At 34.8% G+C, this 15,630-nt stretch overlaps 3 protein-coding genes across 3 annotated transcripts; 1 reads left to right on the top strand and 2 right to left on the bottom strand.

The window, feature by feature from the left end:
- Positions 1-876: 876 nt before the first annotated feature.
- Positions 877-5,554, top strand: LOC120462218 (sodium channel regulatory subunit beta-1). The gene is made up of 5 exons (XM_039650774.2): positions 877-1,294; positions 1,615-1,781; positions 3,402-3,639; positions 3,729-3,888; positions 4,752-5,554. The coding sequence occupies exons 1-5, from the start codon at positions 1,234-1,236 to the stop codon at positions 4,795-4,797; spliced, it is 672 nt and encodes a 223-aa protein (XP_039506708.2). The 5' UTR covers positions 877-1,233; the 3' UTR covers positions 4,798-5,554.
- pycard (PYD and CARD domain containing) lies at positions 5,107-7,723 on the bottom strand. The gene is made up of 4 exons (XM_089118204.1): positions 7,356-7,723; positions 6,745-6,815; positions 5,823-5,858; positions 5,107-5,644 (listed from the first exon to the last, which is right to left on the bottom strand). The coding sequence occupies exons 1-4, from the start codon at positions 7,637-7,639 to the stop codon at positions 5,382-5,384; spliced, it is 654 nt and encodes a 217-aa protein (XP_088974330.1). The 5' UTR covers positions 7,640-7,723; the 3' UTR covers positions 5,107-5,381.
- Positions 7,724-9,312: 1,589 nt separating this feature from the next.
- Positions 9,313-14,638, bottom strand: caspa (caspase a). The gene is made up of 9 exons (XM_089118205.1): positions 14,284-14,638; positions 13,146-13,231; positions 12,723-12,764; positions 11,864-11,970; positions 11,501-11,677; positions 11,071-11,308; positions 10,823-10,939; positions 9,721-9,830; positions 9,313-9,575 (listed from the first exon to the last, which is right to left on the bottom strand). Exons 1-9 carry the CDS (start codon positions 14,565-14,567, stop codon positions 9,468-9,470), a joined length of 1,269 nt encoding a protein of 422 aa, XP_088974331.1. The 5' UTR covers positions 14,568-14,638; the 3' UTR covers positions 9,313-9,467.
- Positions 14,639-15,630: the final 992 nt, after the last annotated feature.

A 15,630-nucleotide genomic window follows, 5' to 3' on the forward strand; every position in this document is an offset into this window, starting at 1 on the left:
ACTCTTTTGCATGTCGACTCTCTTGTGTGTCCCCTGTGACATCACTGCATTTTGCAAAATGCTAAAAAAGCTATGCACATTTTTACTGGCTATTGACACTTCTACTTAATAAATGTTTTCACAGGAATATAAACAAGTTTGTGGAACAATACGTCTGCAGCTGTCTAACAAAAGAGGAGTATATATGCAAATGTTTTCAACAAATGGAGATTTAAATGAGAAGAGAAAGGCTATATAATCAGTTTCCACACATGTGTTTAATCTTTTTCACAAGCACTACTAACCACAGCAACTCAAAAGGATCAGGAATCTCATTAATGTCCTTGACTACTGGTTTATGGTCCCTGAAATTAAGCTACAACCTAACTACTACTAGTAGTAGTTTATTTTGTATCATATTCATTCCTTAGGTCTAACTGAAAATATAAAGGTGATTTCTGAAAATGTTGATATAAAAAAAAAAAGTTAAAGGCCTGATAAAAGTGCTGATTTAATGTGGCAAGCTATTTCAACACTTATTCCTTACATGGATAGTATTAATGTCTGTCTTATAAATATGTAGCTACTAGTATCTAATAAATACAAACTAATACCAGTATTCATTGGAATACATTCTAAGTTATTTATATATATATTTTTTTTTTGATATCCGAACCTCTGTGATTCATATAATGTCATGCAAATGTATTAGCCTACCAATAACAATAAAACCAAAACCAATGAAACTGAATACGTTCTATTGGATTATTTGCTACTAGTAGCCTATTAAAAGTTAAGTATAAATTGAAAATAGTTCTAGGGACTAAATGTTAAAACGGCATGCCAGGTGATGATTGGGTGATCGAATAGCAACTGGACGCCGTTCGCGCTCGCGCTCGTCCGAATCTCACGTCTCAAATTCCGTGTTGAGTTGCAAGCACAAGGATTCACACGGTCTATACTTAGCTCTCCTAAACGCCAAAGTCTGCTGCAAGACACGATCTGTTTTTTAGTGTGACGTGATATAATTGTAAAGCTTTAAACGCTTTCTCGAAATCATTTGAAGGCTGAAAGATTTTTTAAATGTATTTTTTTAGGATAGTAAACTGAAGAGTTTGATTTAAAATGCGAGGAAATGAGGATGTTGAGCCCAGTAATGTTTAAGAAACTGTGACAATAAAGAAGAAAAGAGAAACGTGGAACAAGGAAGCGATTTCAAAAAGTCGATTTATGAAAGCATCGGTCTGTGCGTGAATGGTGAAAATGACAATGAAGATGATTTTATTTTTGGCTCTAAGCGTCTTTTTTATTCAAGGTAAGTTATAAAACATGCAAGAGTGAAATTATTTAAAACGATAAAAAATTATTTAGAGGTCATTATACGATTAGTGGACTGGATCAGTACAATCATCAGATGTTTGCATCCTATATTTTGTCATTATTTATTAGGCTAGACTGTCTTATGTTGCTAGTGTAAGTCTCTCCATGTCAGGTCCACATTTATATTTAGATTTATAACTCAAGCTTATGGATCAAGCCTGCAAAATGTTCCACTGCATAACATCTTTGCGTAATGCATCTGAACTAATAATCGTGCATCTCTTTATCTTGATTGTTTAAAATGTCTAATTTTAGTGCCACAAGGCCAAACTGGATGTGCTGAAGTGGATTCCATGACAGAGGCTGTGGCTGGAGAAAGCTTTCTGTTGGGTTGCATTTCCTGCAAAAAAAGAGCAGAAGTGCCCGGTTCTGCTATTGTGGAGTGGCACTTCAAACCAGCCGGAACTGAGGAGTATATCCATGTTAGTACGGAGATTATATGGATCAGAAAGCCTGTTGTCAGGTCGTTCGGTCAGCTTGACATATTTTACACTCTTAAAAATAACGGTTCCGAAAGGGAAGTTTCAGGCAATTTCATTGAAGAACAGAAGAACCATTTTGGGTTCCTCAAAGAACCTTTCAGTGAACAGTTCTTAAAAGAACCATTGATGGAAAAGTTCCATCAATGACAAACTAAGCACCTTTATTTTTAAGAGTGTACAACAACAGAGCAGAACACCAATCAGTTTAAATGAACAGAAAAAAAAAATCTTTAATGACACACGTTTAACCCTCAGGTGCTCTTCGGTCATTTCTGACCGAAAAAAATTCTGTTTTGAAATTTTAAAAATCACAGCTTCATCGGAATGTTACGAAACTTGGTGACTTTTATGGCATTATGTATGTGAATACAAAAAAATGAGGTCATGATCCGAGCATGCTAAGTGGTCGTAAAAAAAAAGTCACACTTGTGGTATTCGTTCAAAAATGACCGACCCATAGGAAATGAATGGGAAATTGACAAAAAAATAAATAAAATTCTCTGAATTTTTCTGCGTGCAATCTACAAATCGGCCACAATTCAAAAAAAAGTAGGTACCGCAGGAAAGGGGTGACACTCTACAACATCCAGAGTGCAAAACAGACAAACCCACCCACAAACACACACACACACACACACACACACACACACACACTTTTATACACATACACACCAATACATTTTGATTACAAAAAGTATGTTTTGAATTTTTAAAAATCACAGCTTCATCGTAATGTTACGAAACTTGGTGACTTTTATGGCATTATGTGAACACACCAAAAAATTGAGGTCATGATCTGAGCATGCTAAGTGGTCTTAAAAAAAATAGTCACACTTGTGGTATTTGGTCAAAAAATGACCCCCATAGGAAATGAATGGGAAATTGACAAAAACACAAAAATTCACAATTTTTTATTTATTTATTTATTTATTATTATTATTTTACATTTTTTTTAAATTAAAAAAATCGTTTTTGAGATTGTTTCAACTATATGTTCAAATCCACCACCAAAAAAAAAAAAAAAATGTGTTCATAAACAGCTGGGGAATTCACATGCTTCTCCATAGAGAGCTGCACATGCCATCTAGTGGTTACACCATGATTCTACGCTTTTTCTCTATACTGTAACCAGATGGTGCTAATTTTCTTCAATTTTTTTTTCTGAAGGCCTAGACTTTATAATAAACTAAAATACCGCATTAATATATTTAAAAAAAAAATAATATATATATATATAGAAAAATATAATATATATAATATATATTTTTGCCATGGAAAAATATATATTATATATTTTTCCATGGCAAAAATAGACCATAAATATTGCATAAATATTAATAAATTCAATCAAATTGTCTCAAAATACTAAATTTCAAAGAATAAATATTATAGAACAAAACTAAATTGCATTGGTTTTACTGGGATGGAGGAAATTTAATTTTTAGGTGTCCGGTCACTTTTGACCGGGAAGATAACAAGTGTGACTCCGAAACGAAGAGCACCTGAGGGTTAAATCTTCACTTGGTTTTATTAGAAGGCTATTATCTCTGTCCCCATCAGATTTTCGAGTATGAATATCCTTACCCCGCTATTCTTCATGAAAACTTTCACGGAAGATTAGAGTGGCAAGGAACTATGTGGACAAAGGATGTGCAAATTGGTGCCATCTTCATTCACAACGTCACATATAATGACACTGGGAGTTACCGCTGTACCTTCTACCGAACGCTGTACCATTCTTTGAATGAGGAGCACGTGGTAATAAACAAAGAGGTGGAACTCACAGTCGTAGAAAAGGGTGAGACTCATTCAAACTCCACTCACAGGTGACAGATTTGCATTTCAACTGCATGGTCATTTGAATAGGTGAATTTGTTGCTCCCCCAGCCAACCCCGAGCTGACGACTGTAATCTCTGAGATCATGATGTACGTGTTGATCGTGGTCCTGCAGTTGTGGATGATTGGAGTGCTGATTTACTGCTATAAGAAGATCTACGCCGAGAACGAAGCTCGAGAGGCCAGAAAAGCTGCACGCTCTCAAAACAAGTAGGCCTAAGATTTGCTCCAGTTTATTACAATTTATTGCCAGACACTGGTCGTCAAAAGTTTGGAATAATTTACGCTCTCCAAGGCTGAATTTAAAATTAATGTATGTTAATATATTTTAAAATGTAATTTATTCTTGTAATGCAAAACTGAATTTTCAGTATCATTACTCCAGTTTTTAGTGTCACATTATCCTTCAGAAATCATTCTGATATGCTGATTTGCTGCTCAAGAAACATTTCTTGATATCATTGTTGAACACACATTTTTCCATTAAAAGTTTATGGTTGCCTAAATATGAACTTTTTCTCTTTTTTTAAAGAAAGAAGGAAATTAAGACTTTTATTAAAGGACACAAATTGATTCAAGTGGCAGTAAATAATATAATCTTATAAAATATTTATATTTTAAAAAATAATAACTTTCTGAGCACTAAATCAGCATAATGGAATGATCATGTGACACTGAAGACTGGAGTAATGGTGCTGAAAAATCAGCTTTGGCATCACGGAAATAAACTATATATTAAAATATAAAACATTTATTTTAAAATGTAAATACCATTCAAACATCACTGTAAAAAAAAGATTGTTGGTTTAACTTAAAAATGAAGTAACCTGGTTGCCATAACATTTTAAGTTCATTGAAAAATTGAGTTAATACAATGAAGGAGATTGATTTAATCATCAGAAACTCCAACTATTATGTTATATGAATTACATAAATGATTTAAATTGATTTAACAAAAGAAACGTTTTTTTTTTTAACGTTAAAAATGATTCCAAACTTTTGACCGACAGTGTATAAAGCCAGTGTATATACCTTTCTGATTCAAAATGTAATTTTTTCATCTTTTTTCATAGATGTATTGACTTGAAGGACCCTTGTGATGGTGTGTATTTGGAATAACTACAGTTTTGGTTAGTAGGCTTATTCATTTTCATTTAAAAGACACTATAGGTTCACTACGTTAATGCTATGACATAGATCTATATTTTTACAAACCTGTTTATGTCTAGCGACATTTCTAGCATTGCATTGACTAAGGTAAAGCAGAATACAGGATGATTAATATACCATGGTCATAATTAAATCAGGTGCAACATTGTATCAATCAGATATTAAAACTATATGCAAAGTTGAATCAGGAATATAAAGAGTCGGTATAAACAGACTTCTGAAATTAAAAGGGCTTGTAGAAAAGAAACAAACATCTGGTTTCTTGACTCGGTTGTTTATTGACAGGTGATTAAAAGATAACTAAATCGAAGACATTTTTTTCAAGACATTATACAAGCGTTTTAATCCTCAATTAAGATGTAATGGTTTTTGTTACTAAGCAAGATTTTGGACATGATTTTGGGGGGAAAAAATAAACAAAGCAGATGAAACAACATTCAAACTTAGCTGGTTTTGCAGTATGTGATAAAAGGCCAATTTTTAAAACAATGAAATTTAAATTTAAAGTAAAAAAAAATATTTATCAGATTTCATCATCTCTGAGCCTCAAGGTCTTGCATTAGCATGCCATTTGATTTCTTGAGAGCTTCATATAAAAGATATTTCCCCATAGAGCCAACAGATTTAATTATGAGCAGTAAAGCTCTCATCTTTTCTTGTGGGATTTTCTCAGCACGAATGTTGCTGTAATCCTCGTCTGTGATGACTTTCTTCACACGAAGTTGATCAAGGATGGGGTCCACACTATGAACTCGATTTATCAGCTCTATTTCATTCTCATCTATGAAGCGTTGCGCTATGAACGAGATGTAAACGTGCATGTGGTCAGATTGTGAGGATACTGATGATGGAGTTCATATTAATAGTTTTCATTTGGTCATATATAAAGTTATGAATGCACTTAGGTTTATTAGGTTAAATGAACACCCTCATTGTCTTCACCAAAGAGTGAAGACACCATTAGACTTACTCACCATTAGATAGAGCACTGGGGTCTGGTTGAGGAACAACTGGAAAAACAAGAGGAAGTTGATGATTATCTTGCTGCAAATCCCCACGTTTCGCATTCAAACCTCAGTGTGCACAACACACACATACATGGATTGGGATATTAATGAAGAATTCAGCTTATTACATTATATACTGTAGCCTAATGGCCTTTCCTCAAGATTACTATTCTCTTCTTCAAAACATTGTAATAAAGTGTTTATTGGGTGTTACACAGAGGAAACTGAAAGTAAAATGAAGTTCATGTCTTGAGTAGGCTATAAATAGGAATCGTAAATCGTTTAACGAATTCTCCTTTCGATTCTGATTTTTCTTAAGGAATTAATACTTTTGGGGAACAATTATTTGCACACAGCTAAGGAAGTAACTTCAATTTGCATGAAAATCCTTTTACTTTTATATGGAACCGGTTCTAAATTCTGAAGAACTGGTTTTAGGTTTCCAACTACTACTTATTATTTAAGAGAAATAAAAGTAACCAATGTTCATGACAATTCATCAAAACTCCAATGAAATGTACTGTATAGGCTTGAATAAACAGGCTAATAAAGATAGGCTACATATTAGATATTTCTATACTATATTTCATTTATTCAAATGAGTATTTGTCATTAATGTTAAATTTGATTTACATTTAGGGTCCACATTATGAAGCTCTGTCAAATCCCTATCGATATAGAGTTCCTATGAAAGAGATGTAAACGTGCATGTGGTCAGATTGTGAGGACACTGATGATGGAGTTCATATTCTTATGTTTTATCTGGTCATATTTAAAGTTATGAACGCACTTAAGTGTGTCAGCTTATAAATAAACACCGTATTTGTGTTCAACAAAAAGTGGAGAGATTTAAAACTTACCTAACTGACCTAGACTTAATAATACTCACCATTAGATGGAGCACTCGGGCCTGGTTGAGGAACAACTGGAGCCACTGAAAAAAAACAAAAGGAAGTTGAAGTTTATCTTGCTGCAAATCTCCACGTTTCACATTCAAACCTCAGTGTGCACGACAAACTATACATGGATTGGAATATTAATGAATAATTTAGCTTATATTACCGCTTATATAGCCTAACTGGCTTTTCCCAGTCCTTACTATTCTCTTCAAAAATGCAATCAAGTGTTTAATAATGGTCTTTACCTTCCACGGAGGAAACTGAAAGTAAAATTAAATTCAACTCTAGAGTCCCAAATAGAAATATGAATCGTAAATAATTTAACGAATTATCCTTCTATTAAACGAAGTAGTGGGCTACATTTGATGAACAATTATTTGCACACACAATAACAAAAAAGAAGAAAAAAATGCAATTTACAAGAAAATCCTCTCCGTTTTACTTTTAATGGAACCGGTTCTAGTTTCCAACTAGGCTACTTATAATAATCTTTAAAAAGTGCACTCTTCTCATATTTATGGTTTGTTAAGATTCAAGCAGTTACTTCACATGATGGAAAACCGGTCTAGTCTACTAGTTGTCGTCTTTCATATCAGTTTACTTACCGTCTCTCGTGTTCTCTCTGAGCTCCTCTGCCAGCTTATGTTCTTTAATAGCCGTTAAAAGTTCGACTGTTACAGGAACAGCGTCTTTCGATGTGAAAGTGTTCACCATTACATCGGCGAGATCTAGAGCGTCTTTAATTTTGTCGATTGTAGCTTGTCGTACAACCAGTTTATCATTTTCAGGCTTCCGATCGCGCAATTTGATTTTAAACTTTCTTAGCTTTTCCTCCCCCAGATCCTCAAAAATATCCTCCAGATGTTCCTTAATGGTCTTCACCATGGTTCCTCAAAGTTTCGTGGCTCTTCTATAGGCTTTACACAACCGCTGCGAAGAGTCCTCCTATTCAGCCGCGTTGAAGGTGTGTCTGTAGACTTTCAGCCTGACATTTACAGAACATTTCCTTCCTCGTTTCACAACCACTGTCTTATAAATACTGGGGTACAAGAGAGTGCATAGCCCTACTTTGGTAGCCTATGTTTTATTCAATTTTAGAGGCCGATTTGAGGTTCTCTCAGTGGAGCTCATGTGATCCACACTCTTAAAACCGTTAGTTTAACAACACTCTAATAAAAAAAAAGGTTCTAAATAGCATTAAAAGTGGTTCATTGGCTTGTAATCATAGGGGGACCACTTTAAAGGGGAAATGAAGCAGTGAATCAAGTTTACATGATTTACAAGATGGATTTCCAATATAATCAACAATTATATAAGAAACATTAGAGACGGGAATATCTGACGGCAGACATCGCGAACACTAAGTTTGTCAACATAACATGACGTCGTCTTTTTGTCTAATAACTGTACCTAACGTTAGTCGTTCGCGGTCAAAACACTGGTGTAAACACAGTTTGATGTCGCGATTTTCAATGCCCAGAGCCTGTTTTTTTTTTTTTTTTTTTTTTAATATGCCCAGAGCCTTAAACTTGAGCCAACCAACCCCGTGACGTCAACTGCACAATGGCGGCGCCCTGGCGGGGAAAGATAACGTTTTTTTCATTTTTTCTTCTAAATGTTTACATTTGTAATGTTTCTTATATAATTGTTGATTATATTGGAAATCCATCTTGTAAATCATGTAAACTTGATTCACTGCTTCACTTCCCCTTTAAGTGCTATAGCACTTATCTTTGTCATGGTGCTATGTAGAACCATAAGAGGTGCCATAGAGCATGTTAACCACCCCAGAGAACCACTGAAGAACCACTGAAGAACTGGTGGAGCTATATAGCACCATGACCACCACAAAGAACCTCTGAAGAACCTTTTTTTTTTTCTTTAGAGTGTATTGTTGGAAACTAATGCAGTCGCTTTAGGCTACTTCAATGCCAGGCCACTTTGTAAGTGAACTGGTTTGTCTACTGCAATCTCTAAAAACCTTTTCTTTTCTTTTTTTTTTTAAAGTGTTATCCTGCTATCCTTATTTTATTATTTAATGCAATGACATTTATTCTAAATAGAACATTAGCAAAACCATTTACTTTAAATGACATTTGTCTCAACTGTGTAAATATTCCTGATGTATTTTGGTAATCACTATTTGACATGATTTTTGTTTTAAAAAGTGATGTAACCTAACCGATTTTTCTTTGAAGTGTTCATTTAAAAATATTACTAAAAATATATGTTTAAAAATCAGTAAAGATTTCACAAAAGGACACATGTGCCACAAACTGAAGGGGGATGTTTTTAAAATTAGACTAAACGGTATTTTACTTGCTAAAAAAATATCAATGAGAGGACAGAAGAAATGTGATTCTGTAAAACAGGTTTTTCAGCAGTTTTGGTCATGCTGATATTTCGAGGGCCTTCGAAATGTTCTTTTCAGTATGATACATATGTTACGTTTATTAGCAAATAAAGTATTGTTTGTGTGAAAATACATTTGCGAATTATTATGTATTACAGGTTTTCTCTTCAGAGGAAAGGCAGCTAAACCAATTAAGTCAATTCCGTTGTAAATTGAAAAAGTTGTTTAATAAAGGTTTTACCTTTTTTGAAAGAACTATTATTTCAGACACCTGGAAAGACTTATTAGGATTTGCAGGAGATGCAAAGGCACATAGGGGGTCTACAGAATTCACAGATGAGGAGAGAGATGCATGTACAATTAGAGTCCAGGGAACAGGTAGAACAACTTTGCCAGCGATGCTCTGTCTTTACATGCCATCTGCCTGTAGCTCCCGGGCATATCTGAACTGTCAAAACGCCTAATAACCTGTAAAACGAGAACATGAACATCTGTGGTAAGAAACAAACGTTTGAACGGTTTGAATGTACACACAACAGAATCAAGATATAGTTTGACCTTTTCAAAGGAAAATAATTCACACAAGTTGCTCTTGCAGAAGCATGTGATTTACCTTCCTGAATAATTCCTCAATGTGATCCTTGTGTGCATCTTTCGTGAACACATCCACTATGTATTGCACGTAAAAAGTTCCATTCTCCACATGCCTGTAAGATTTGGTTTCTGTAAAACAAAAATCATTAGTTAGGATCTTTCAGACTTTCCTCAATAATTAAATAGATATTGTGTATAATATGCATATTGTGGTTTTACACTGAGAAACACATTCAAAAAATAATAAATAAAGTTGAATTTGAATACAAATGAGCTATTTCATATAAAATCATTTTTCACTCTCATACACTGTTGAATTACAGTGTTTATATAGGCGTCCATGTGGTTTTTGTCCGGGTTCGGTTTTTTGTTTGGTTTATATCTTGTTTGGTGACAGAGCTCAGCTCTGACATCCCCGGTTTGTCATGCGTTGGTGTTTAGTCTGGTTTGTTGTGAGCACATGGCTTGTATTCCTTGTGCCATGTGCTCTCTTGTTACCTGATTATTGATTGATTTGGCCCACCTGCCTTGTTTGTTACCCTCTTCTGTTTGTTTCCCTATGGGCTATATGCACGCATAAGTTCCGCATTTGACACAAGGAAGCTCTTCAGTTTCCGGTTGAGATTAAAGCGGAGGAAAACCGAGGAAAACTGGATTATGGCAGAGTCTTCAAAATTTACTGTCCTCCCGTCTTTGAAACGAAACTTCCATACGTTTAGATGTTAATTTATATATAGTTATGTTTATTTAATATAATTTTAAAAAGAAGCATAAACACAACGTGGGGTGTCTGTTTTGACTGATTTTGTGACTAACGTTTCTTAAGTATAACAATGGAGTATAAAATTCAAGAAAAATTCTCTGTATTGCATTGGACTCTACGATCGGTTGAAGTTATCGAGCATCCTTAAACCTTTACCGGAAATACCGCCGTGCTTCCTTATCCTGCCTGTTTTTGTTCTCCTTTCCCTTAATAAATAAATTACTTAATAAATATGTAGCCATTGTTTCTGCACTCGAGTCCTCGCACCTTAATCCACCCATTCTGTGACAGTTTTATATAGAACCGTAGGGTTCATGACTCAATTTGAAAGAAAACTCTCTGCCAAAAAGCACTTTACCCGGGGTACAGGACATCAGAGAAATGAAGTTTTTCTCCTTGTGCACAAAGTCATCGCCCTCTATTTCCTCTGGCTCATCAGGCTCACCGTCACTGGCCCACACGCGCCCATGTTCCCCTGAACAGAGATTTGGTTAAGAGAGCGTCAGCCTTCTTCAAATATGACTACAATCAATGGTGAGTTAGTAATATACAATGAAGTCCTGAGAATTCAACAATAAACAATTGTATTTTTAGTCATTTTCATACCTCCCCTGCAGGCTTGGATAAGAATAACCTTGGGTTTATTACGCAGAGCCGGACAGTTCTCAGAGTTCAGATGATTGTAGATATCATCAACAGGGAAAGTATCAGAGGGGTTGTCTTTTGTATAATGGACACCCAAAATGGCGTTCCTCTTTCCGTGGGACATTATAACCACAAAGGTGCTGTCTGAATATGCATGTTCCTCACGCATTGCAAACTTCTTGACTGCTTTCTTCATGTCCTGCCAAACAAATAAACTCACTTAAATAAATCAAGAAGACAATTACAAAAACATATTAGCTTAAGTTCGAGGTTTTCAATTTAAATATATATATATATATATATATGGACCATCTGGATAATTTTTTCTACAAGCAATAAAAAACTATAAATTCATAAGATATGACTTCAAATGACAGTTTTTCATATGCACCTCTGCAGAGACATTGGTGTACTTGACAACTTGATAACCTAGCTCCTTTAACAGCCATTCCATGTTCTCTTCATCTCTCTCTGCCCCTCTCCTGGTCATTGCCTTATCATCAAAATCTCTGTTGTTGATAAGCAGGGCAAGACGTGTTCTTGCAAACTTGTCTTTCACTTCATAAATCTAAGAAAAACAACCAGGAGTTATTAATGCAGAATTTAACCACAACTAATACAATGGCAATCTAGAGCAACTGTTATGCTATAGTAACATTAGCGTTATATCATTAGGAAGACTAGCTACTGATGTGAAGGCGTTATTTTAACATGACTATTTAACTATTTAATACTTCGATAGATTAATACTTGCCTCTTGGCCATTTTCTTGAAGTATTTTGTTTTTAAATGATTGGCTGCACGGAGTAACCTGCAATTCTCTCTGCCAATCATCTGACTGCGGTTGCATAACCTTCAAGCCTAGAAAACACAACACAGCTCATGAGCACATCATTTATCATATTCTAACAAACTTAAAACCTGAGATTACAAGTCCATGTATGCTCAGAAGTTGAGGATGATTGCCTGGAGCTTTGAAACGTTTTTAGAAAACTCGAGTGAATTGTGTATTGTGATATTTTCCTTAAGTTAAATGAACACTTCACCAAAGAGCAGGGGTGTAACAATACCCTCATACACATACATATCACGAAACTGAACTCACAATATTATTGCGATGCTCCAAGACATTTGGTGAAAGGTTAACAAAATAAAAATTGATTAAAATGCTAAATGTGGTTTTACATTGGGTGTGGAAATGAATAGGCTTCGACTTGGTGCTAGTCACTTTTTGAAACCAGAATAAAAAAATATTGATGATTCTGAAGCTGAAAATACAGAATTATTTTAGCAAACATGTTTGAACTCTGTCACTGACTAGATATATTTAAAATAATTTAGGCCATTTTTTACTGGTCACATAAGACATTTGGCATTATCGGGAACCACAAATATTCCCCCACTGCATTAGTAAACATTATATCCAATATTATGTACAGGATATGTAGTACTGATACTAAAACTCTGTAAACTTGAATGTTTTCTCACACAGTAACTATACAATACATATTGTTGCCTTTTTGTATTGTGATATATTGTTACATGATATTGTTACACCCCTAACAATGAGTGAAGAGATTTAAAAGCCACCGTACCAACCTAGACTTACTCACCATGAGATGGAGCACTCGGGCCAGGATGACCAACTGGAGCTACTGAAAAACAAGAGGAGGTTGTTAGTTCACCAAAAAATGTCTTTAATAGAGATGCTATTGAGAGAGATGAGAGAGAGATGCCATTCGCATGGAAATACTTTCGGTTTCACTTTTAAATGGAGCCGGTGTCCAACATTCTGAAGAAATGGTTTTAGCTTTCCAACTATTTATAGGCTTATTATTCAAAATTGTATCCAATATTATGTACTGATACTAAAACTCTGTAAACTTGAATGTGTTCTCACATAGTAATTTTTATTTTTGGTGAACTATACAATTGTTGCCTTTTTGTATTGTGATATACTGTTACATGATATTGTTACACCCCTACCAAAGAGTGAAGAGATTTAAAACCTACCATACCAACCAAGACTTACTCACCATCAGATTGAGCACTCGGGCCAGGACGACCAACTGGAGCTACTGAAAAACAAGAGGAGGTTGTTAGTGCACCCAAAAATGTCTTTAATTACTTAGCCTACTTAATCACTACTTGCATGCCGCTCCAAACCCATACGATCTTCATTCATATTCGGAACACAAATTAAGATATTTTTTATTAAATCTGAGAGCTTTCTGACCCCATATATAGGTTATTAACACTTTCAAGGCCCAGAAAGGTAGTAAAGACATAATTAAAATAGTCCACGTAACTACAGTGGTTCAACGTGAAGTTATCTTTCCTTCTCTTCTGTGTCTGACATTGTTCAGGTGAGCACCACGAAGTAGCCTATGCGTGTGGTGCCGGCCACACTGTTTACAACGTGAACACAATCACAAACTGACATGGAAAAGAAGAAACTGTTGAATATATATATATATATATATATATATAATTGCGCACAAAAAGTATTCTCGCCGCTTAATAGCCTAACACTAAGGTTTAACCACTGTGGTCACATGGACTATTTCACCAATGTCTTTACTACCTTTCTGGGTCTTGAAAGTGGTAATAATGTTGCAGTCTGGAGGGGTCAGAAATCTCTCGGATTTCATCAAAATATATTAATTTGTGTTCCGAAGATGAACAAATGTCTTAAGGGTTTGTAAAGACAAAAATCTTTGGGTGACTAACTTACGGCAAATCTCCACATTCCACAATCAAAACTCAATTAGCACATTCATGTAATTCATGTTTCGATTCTGAATTCTTAACAATTTTTTTAGTAGGCTACTTTTGGAAACAATAATTTGCAACAAGAAAAGAGAGAGAGAGAGAGAGAGAGAGAGAGAGAGAGAGAGAGAGAGAGAGAGAGAGAGAGAGAGAGAGAGATGCCATTCGCATGGAAATCCTTTCGGTCTCACTTTTAAAGGGAGCCGGTGTCCTACATTCTGAAGAAATTGTTTTAGCTTTCCAACTATTTAAAGGCTTATTAGCCTATTAAACATTCATAATAGCCTACATACCTTTGTTAAACATGCTCTGTTTTCTTAATTTGTGGTTTAAGATTCAGGCAGTTACTTCACATGATGGAAAACCGGTCTAGTCTACTAGTTGTCGTCTTTCATATCAGTTTACTTACCGTCTCTCGTGTTCTCTCTGAGCTCCTCTGCCAGCTTATGTTCTTTAATAGCCGTTAAAAGTTCGACTGTTACAGGAACAGCGTCTTTCGATGTGAAAGTGTTCACCATTACATCGGCGAGATCTAGAGCGTCTTTAATTTTGTCGATTGTAGCTTGTCGTACAACCAGTTTATCATTTTCAGGCTTCCGATCGCGCAATTTGATTTTAAACTTTCTTAGCTTTTCCTCCCCCAGATCCTCAAAAGTATCCTCCAGATGCTCCTTAATGGTCTTCACCATGGTTCCTCAAAGTTTCGTGGCTGCAAAAGAGACCTCCAGTTTAGAGGCGAGTTGAAGGTGTGTCTTTAGACTTTCAGCCTGACATTTAGGCTACACACTGAACATTTCCTTCCTCGTTTCACAACCACTTTCTTGTAAATAATACTGGGGTATAGCTACTATTTGTAATGCATGCTGTAGCCTATTTCATATAGTTCAACTATATTTTAATTACTGTACTATGCCTATACTATCAATGTACTAGAAAAGCTACTTGCAAGTGTACTGTTTCGATACAACTTGGCACTAAATCGAACCAATTTTTAGAGTATGAAATATACTTTTAAGTATACTTTAAGTGTAACAGTACTCACTGTAAAAAATAATCCTGTAAAAAAAAAAACAGTAAACTACTAGCAGCTATGGTTGCCAGCATCATACCGTAAAAATGTTACTGTTTTTGAAATTAACAGTTAAATACTGTATTGTCAGCTAGAGTATAAAACTTTAATTTAACAACTATATGCTCCTAACACAAAAACAGTAACACGTCGTATTTTTACAGTATGATGCTGGCAACTACAGCTGCCAGTAGTTTACCATTTTTTTTTTTTTTTTTTTTACAGTGTAAGTTTTCGTTTGTACTGCAACTATACTACAAGTGAACTTATGGATATACTGATAGTTTACTAGTAAAATAATTGTAGCACATTTTTTAGTTTATAAAGTTAGGCCTACACTTTGAAGTACACTCTCAGTATAGGCAGCTACTAGTTTAGTAGTTTTATACTGAAAGTAGGCCTATACTTATAAGTTTTAATTTAAGTTAACAAATCATCATTATGACATTACATATTCATTTTGTACTTGAAATATGCCTTTAACTCTTTCCATTTTAAAAACATTTTATTCTAGTTTCATGCACTCTTTTTTAACCAACTCTTGAATGTGGGTAACTTTAATTAAAAAAACTACATCTTGCATAGCATTTTTGTGAGACCACGTCTGCTTTGAAACAATCTTGTATAAAGCGCAACAAAAATAAAGGTGACTTAAATTGACTAAATGGAACCGAGTAACAACA

Source organism: Pimephales promelas, chromosome 12, assembly GCF_988280905.1.
Source record: "Pimephales promelas chromosome 12, fPimPro1.hap1.1, whole genome shotgun sequence".
Taxonomy (NCBI): Eukaryota; Metazoa; Chordata; class Actinopteri; order Cypriniformes; family Leuciscidae; genus Pimephales; species Pimephales promelas.

Excerpts from the sequence above, each read along its gene's own strand:
- caspa (XM_089118205.1), bottom strand. The coding sequence starts at position 14,567 with ATGGTGAAGACCATTAAGGAGCATCTGGAGGATACTTTTGAGGATCTG. Across the intron at positions 11,971-12,722 it reads CCCGAGTGCTCCATCTCATG|GCTTGAAGGTTATGCAACCG; the intron begins GTGAGTAAGTCT and ends TGTGTTTTCTAG. Across the intron at positions 10,940-11,070 it reads TATCCAAGCCTGCAGGGGAG|GGGAACATGGGCGCGTGTGG; the intron begins GTATGAAAATGA and ends ATCTCTGTTCAG.
- LOC120462218 (XM_039650774.2), top strand. The coding sequence starts at position 1,234 with ATGGTGAAAATGACAATGAAGATGATTTTATTTTTGGCTCTAAGCGTC. Across the intron at positions 1,295-1,614 it reads AAGCGTCTTTTTTATTCAAG|TGCCACAAGGCCAAACTGGA; the intron begins GTAAGTTATAAA and ends GTCTAATTTTAG. Across the intron at positions 3,640-3,728 it reads ACTCACAGTCGTAGAAAAGG|CCAACCCCGAGCTGACGACT; the intron begins GTGAGACTCATT and ends TTGCTCCCCCAG.
- pycard (XM_089118204.1), bottom strand. The coding sequence starts at position 7,639 with ATGGTGAAGACCATTAAGGAACATCTGGAGGATATTTTTGAGGATCTG. Across the intron at positions 6,816-7,355 it reads GAGAACACGAGAGACGGTAA|TTCAACTTCCTTTTGTTTTT; the intron begins GTAAACTGATAT and ends AGCAAGATAAAC. Across the intron at positions 5,645-5,822 it reads CCCCAGTGCTCTATCTAATG|CGCAACGCTTCATAGATGAG; the intron begins GTGAGTAAGTCT and ends TCTCGTTCATAG.